This window comes from Oncorhynchus mykiss, chromosome 17, assembly GCF_057628025.1.
Source record: "Oncorhynchus mykiss isolate SJ-2025 chromosome 17, ASM5762802v1, whole genome shotgun sequence".
In the NCBI taxonomy this organism is placed as follows: domain Eukaryota; kingdom Metazoa; phylum Chordata; class Actinopteri; order Salmoniformes; family Salmonidae; genus Oncorhynchus; species Oncorhynchus mykiss.
Window position 1 is genome coordinate 3,502,818 of NC_143038.1, and position 6,608 is coordinate 3,509,425.

The following is a 6,608-nucleotide window of genomic DNA, read 5'->3' on the forward strand; positions in this document are numbered from 1 at the left end:
GGGGTCAAAACATGGCTGAGTCTAGGGGTCATAGTGCGGGGTCAATGTGGAAACCTGGATTGAAGAGGCGAGGGGAAGCTACAGGTTGCTCCCCCCAACTGTGCATATGAATTAATGACACTAGATAAATACAGAGGTAACGTTACAATAAATCCAAATTAATGTGGCTTCGGGCAACTCCCTGAGCTCTGCATACAAACGTTGTTCTGTTGAAACAGCCCAATAATGATGGATGAGTACCGCAATCAATCGATCAAATTATTTATATTTTATTTCTTTATAAAGCCCTTTTTACATCAGCAGTAGTCACACGGTGCTTTACAGATGCCCAGTCTAAAACCCCAAAGAGCAAACAATAAAGATGTTACTCCCTGACCTTAGAGAGGCTTTTTATGTCTCTATTTTGAGACATATGTTTTGGCGGGGTATGGTTCTCAATCAGGGACAGCAGTCTACTGTTGTCTCTGATTGGAAATCATACTTAGGCAGCCTTTTCCCATTTGTTATTGTGGGAAGTTATCTTTGTTAGTGGCACTATAGCCCTTGTAAGGGTCATGGCCTTGTTTTGTTGGCGACATTCATTTAAAAATAAAATGTAGGCTCATCACGCTGCGCTTTGGTCCACTTCGTGACCAAAAGAAGCAGAAGCACAGTGGGCAGAAATGTAGACTCAGATGGTTGCCAGTCCTATTCTGGCTGTACCATTATAAACTTAATTTATATTAATACAGTACTTTCTGTAGTCATGTATGTTGTCTGTGTGTCCCCCCAGGAACTACATGAGCTGAAAACAGACCTGAACAGAACCAGGAACGAAATGAGCTGAAAGCAGAGGTGGACATGCAAAAGCAATACGAGCTGAAAGCAGAGGTGTGCAGAAGCAGTACGAGCTGAAAGCTGAGTTTGAAAGACTGTTTCGGGAACAGAAGGAGATGAAAGTAAAGATTAGTAAATAGTCACATTTATGCAGAATATTTCCGTTTTTCGTAACTATTTAATCGTGAAGTTCCTGCTGTCTATTTTTATTCTGCACATTTTACAGTGGAGACTGGTGTTCTATAGCATTGAAAAACTCAGTTGGCTTTGCACAGTGCACATTATGGGTTTTGTGCATTTTATAACATTTAAGATAAAAATCCTGTTCTATTATTAAGGTTGATGGTCTAATAAAGATATCATCTTTAAATGATCGTCTGCTTGAGATCTGTGTGCTGGACTGTAATAGAGAGCCAATAAGCTCCTCCTGAATATGGCGTCTTTCTGCTCTGATTTTACGTCACGGGGGGCGTTCCCATTCTATGTAGAATTCAGTACGGCCCAAAACCCCTCTGCTGGATTCCCGCAAGTATTATGCTCTTGCTTTACGTTCATTTAGCCTAGGCTTATTTTGTGAAATTCGTTGATATTTTGTCAAAATATAATTTAATTGAAATGTATGTTACATTCGAAATGCGATAGGCCTATGTGTGAGTGAGAGATGATAACAAATGGGCTTTTCAGACAGAAGACGGCGAAGACCCCCATCCATCAACTGCTTGATATCGACCTCGTTTTATTTGTCATATTCTATTCAAACTTCTGTATTCCGATGTCGACAACATGAGAAAGGCATTCATAAAACACGTCAAAAAGTTTCCGTGGTTTACCAACGTAACCCTCTACGGTTGCCTTTTTGCCGGTGGGGATATCGTTCACCAGTTGTTCTCGCGCAATGAAAAAATGGACTGGAGGCACACACGAAATGTGGCAGTGGTCGCTTTCAGTTTCCATGGCAACTTTAACTTCTTCTGGATGCGGTTTTTGGAGCGCAGATTTCCCGGGAATTCGATCAGGATGGTTGTGCGTAAACTTTTCTTGGACCAGACCACAGCCGCCCCTCTGGCCACTAGTGTATTCTACACAGGTTAGTCAGAGCGATCGAGAACAAAGTTCACTCTGTCTGTCTGTATGTAGGCCTAACTGAGGTCACGTGGAAGACTTGAACAGACGTGAGCTCCATAAATGACACATCGGATATTTTAAACCTACTAATGTTGGTTTCAACCAAATAAAGTAGCCATTCAAGTCAATTGTTGTCTCTAAATGTAGGCTAATAGATATTTGACTAAACACACTGAGCTGTGTTCTCCCTAGGGGTGAGTTTCTTAGAGGGCAACGAGGACATTTTCCAGGACTAGAGGGAGAAGTTCCTGAATACATCAAAGGTGAGTCTATAGTCTGAAGAGAAATTCCAATCATGCCTGCCGTTATAGGGCCCTGTTTTACTGGTCAGGTCAGTTGGTTAGGAATAAAACCCTGCCACTACTCAGTAGCGATGCGCAGGTTGACTTATAACCCGCTGTACCGACTATGTCATGCGTGATGATTGTGAGGCGCTATACAAATTCGATAGTCACAAGACGGGGACTTTAAATAAGGAAGTTCAAGGGAACTATAGCCTACTGTTCAGATGGGTTAAATGGAACCTGAACTCGGGGCGGCAGGTAGCCTAGTGGTTAGAGCGTTGGATTAGTAACTAGAAAGGTTGCAAACTCTAATCCCCGAATCTGTCGTTCTACCCACTGTTCCGAGGCCATTATTGAAAATAAGATTTTGTTCTCTACTGACTTGCCTGGTTAAATAAAGGTTTAAAAAAATCTGTCTGACTGTAGGTCTATACCTCCAGTGGTTGAAAAAGTACCCAGTTGTCATACTTGGGTAAAGATCTACTTGATTAAAAGTGTTTGGTTTAGAAAATACTAAAGTGTAAATGTAGTTACTTAAATAAAACTATAAATCATTTCAAATTCCTTTTAATAAGCAAACCAGATAGCACCATTTTCTTATTTTGTATTTATTTATAGATAGCCAGAGGCACACTCCAACATTCCAACATCATTTACAAATGAAGCATGTGTGTTTAGTGAGTCCGCCAGATCAGAGGCAGTAGGGATGACCATGACTTATTCTGTTGATAAGTGCGCGAATTTGACCATTTTCCTGTCCTGCTAAGCATTCAAAATGTAACGAGTACTTTTGAGTGTCAAGGACAATTTATGGAGAAAAAGTACATTGTTTTCTGTAGGAATGTAGAGAAGTGAAAGTAGTCAAAAATATAAATAGTAAAGTACAGATGCCCCAAAAAACTATATAAGTACTACTTTCAAGTATTTTTACTTAAGTACTTTACATCACTGATAACCTCTCACATAGCTTTAATATTAACTACTGCAGAATAATATTTTCTTGCAGTAAAATAATACACCATGTAGGCAAAATGTTGACTTGGGGACAGGAGTGGAGAAATATTATTAATTTTTTTCAGCATCTTGAGAGAATGAGAATGGTCAGTTAGATATCATCTGTAGAGGTGGTATCTTTATCAGTGTCATAGAATCTTAGTATTTCAACCACATAAAATATGCAAGCCTAACTGGAATCTTATTAGTAACATGTTGGGTCGTTTTCACAGCTTTCTATTTCTTTACAACCAGTCAAACTGATTCCATTTGGACATTTTGCACAAAATCTTTCCCATTTAGTTTTTTTGTTGACATATTGCGTTTTATCCCCGGTCCCTAAACATCTTCGCTCCGTGAAAGAAGATGACAGAGAAATTTACTGATGTCAACTACATTGAAGCATTCATTCTATCGATTTATGACATTCTGGTGAGCAAGGATTTATTTAGTATTCTAGGGCAACATATAATGACAGAAGAGAAGCTGAATGTATCTAATTATAGACAAGTTGACTAACAAATAGCCTACCAAAATGTCAGAAATTATAAGCAGAAACATATCTAGTCTATGCAAAAGAAAATCCTGCACAAACTGTCAAAATTGTTTCCGCCATCTTTGACTGTAGCCTACAACGCATTTTGCGTGTAAGATTTTCACTTAATCACATATAGTCAGCCCCACTTCTTTTTTTCATTCTTTTTTTGTGGGGAGGGGAGGTACTTTTCACCCTTTTTTCGCTCCAATTTCGTGATATCCAATTGGTAGTTACAGTCTTGTCCCATCGCTGCAACTCCCATACGGACTCGGGAGAGGCGACGGTCGACACACCAAACATGTGGAAGAAACACGACTCCGCCAAGCCGACCTGTTTCTTGACACACTGCTCTCTTAACCCGGAAGCCAGCCACACCAATGTGTCGGAGGAAACACCGTACAGCTGGCAACCAAAGTCAGTGTGCATGCGTAAGGCCCACCACAAGGAGTCGCTAGAGCGCGATGGGACAAGGACTTCCCAGCCGCCAACCCTCCCCCTAACCCGGACGACACTGGGCCAATTGTGCACCGCCTCATAGGTCTCCCGGTCACGGCCAGCTGAGACACAGCCCGGGATCAAACCTGGATCTGTAGTGACACGATGCAGTGCCTTTGCGCTGTCTAAAACAGCCCAAAGTCTAAAAACATGGACAAAGTCTGATCTTGTAATGGTTGCTATGCTTTTCTCTTGCAGACTGGACTCATGTTCTGGCCATTCATGCAGGTAAATGACTGTCTTTGTATAATCATATCTTAAAGAATATGAAAGCCTTGAACACACACTTCCTGTCCAACCAGTACTACTAACTTGAACAATGTCAATCATTACGGTTTCATAATATATTTACTGTATTCCATGAACATTTACAAATGTACAATGAACAAGACTTTGCTCTCTCACCTACCTCCCACACGTCCTCCTCTCCCCTCATCTCTTCCTTCCCCTCTCTCCTAGTTCCTTAACTTTTCCATGGTGCCTCTGTACATGCGGACCACCTTCGCAGGGTGCTGTGCCTTCGTCTGGGCCACCTTCCTGTGTTTCTCACGTCAGAGTGGGGACGGCACGGCTAACGCCGCCCTCGCATGGATGTTTACTCCAAAACAGGATACGACGATAGAGCCTGAAGCGGAGAAACTAGGGCCAAAAGTGGACCAGACAGGGCCCAAACTAGACACAGAAGAACCCAAACCGGAGAACCCAAGCCCCAAAGAGGAGACACAAACACCCACTGTTAAGCAGGACGACCAAGCACAAACAAAGGAGGTGGAGGCTAGTTTGAACAAGGGCACACAAACTGACACAACACCCAGCCAGGAGAAGGGACCACAGACAAGCACTGACTCAAAATGAATCTCTGGTAGATGCTAGTTCTATAGAACCTTCCGATAAGAATACTGTCTATATCTCAAAATGTTCTCATCTTGAAACGTTCAATTCCAATGTGCTATGCTACGGCACAAGATGTCGGCAGGGTGTAACGTATTGCTATACAAAGGGGCTTTGTATTTATTGAAATTGTTATTGATAACAATTGGATCCAGCATTCTTTAACAAACCATACTTGAACATAGAAGTGCTTGTACTACTGCACTTATCTTCCCCCTTTCTCCATCTCTCTCTATATCTCTCTCTCTCTCTCCCCCTCTTGACAGACAACTTGTAAAATCAGTGTGTTGTACAATGTAGGCTATTTTAAATGTTCTGCTCTTATCTCTGACGTCTGAAGGAATGAGTGTGCATTTCCAATGAGTATTGAGTCATAGTGATTCACGAATCTTGTTATTTGTTTGTTTCCTATCTCCTGTCAAACATCACATATTTCTGACAACATGAATAATTTATCCAATCTATAGTAGTAGATACATATGTTAATACTATTTACAATAGTTGATAATCAATGCTCGATATAGATTTTTGCTTGATATTATTATCCGTTAAATGTTTGAAAACATTTTCCATTGCACGTCCTGAATGAACATAACTCTGAAGTGGCTCCTATGCAGATGATATCCACATCACAGATCTGCCTCCCCTCAGAATCTGCTTCCCCAAGCAGACATCTGTGTCTACCCTCCTCCTCCTTCTTCTGTCAAGGCTCTCATTATGCTGACCAGTTGATTGATAAACAGATGTTCAGGGTATTGATTAGGCAGCTTGTTTTAATGCGATTAGTGTGATTACACTGGGTTAATTCGAGTATGTGTCTGGCCTGGCTCTGGCAGTGATGACAGTGAAGCTAAGTTGATAGGGGAGCCTGGTATTTCTTCGAATAGTGATTGTGGGAACTTGGGAGGATTAAATTCTACTGTATGTCTGAATAACTGGGATTACAGTAGATATTGTGTGGAGAACGCTGAAACTACTGCTGTTGTCATGATATATATTATATTTCCTATCATGTCTGTACACGATCCAACTAGTACATAATGTTTAGCAGGGCATTATGTACCTGTCGGTACTATAGGGCTATATTTAATTGTTTTTATCTGTGGGATCAATCTAAAACATATCTGTATTTCTATTTCTACTAGTACACAATTGTTATACATTGTAATATGATTAATATGATATTTTACTAAATATTTTGAATGTACGCCTATTGGTGCACATCAATCCAAGTCTATTGTGAGATTAACCTTGCCTCAGATTTAATATATTTATTATTGTAAATTAAAATGAAAACATCATCAATGCTGGTCTATTCTCTTTTGTGATTAATCTCTTAACACATTTATTTTACACATCAAAAACGTCCAAGTGAAACTAATTATTGGCCCAGTCATGTGCATCAACATAGCAGCAGCCAATAGGTTCAACAGCGTGAAATGAGTCATCACGTCAGAGCCATATTG

At 40.6% G+C, this 6,608-nt stretch overlaps 1 protein-coding gene across 2 annotated transcripts; it reads left to right on the forward strand.

The window, feature by feature from the left end:
• Positions 1-1,283: 1,283 nt before the first annotated feature.
• Positions 1,284-6,447, forward strand: LOC110493501 (uncharacterized). Of its 2 annotated transcripts, none has more exons than XM_021567806.3 (4): positions 1,284-1,903; positions 2,134-2,204; positions 4,450-4,479; positions 4,711-6,447. In XM_021567806.3, the coding sequence occupies exons 3-4, from the start codon at positions 4,459-4,461 to the stop codon at positions 5,104-5,106; spliced, it is 417 nt and encodes a 138-aa protein (XP_021423481.2). In that variant the 5' UTR covers positions 1,284-1,903; positions 2,134-2,204; positions 4,450-4,458; the 3' UTR covers positions 5,107-6,447. The 2 variants fall into 2 exon arrangements, with proteins under 2 accessions (XP_021423481.2, XP_090060659.1); XM_090204533.1 differs by having other exon boundaries at positions 1,290-1,839.
• The last annotated feature ends 161 nt before the right edge of the window (positions 6,448-6,608 follow it).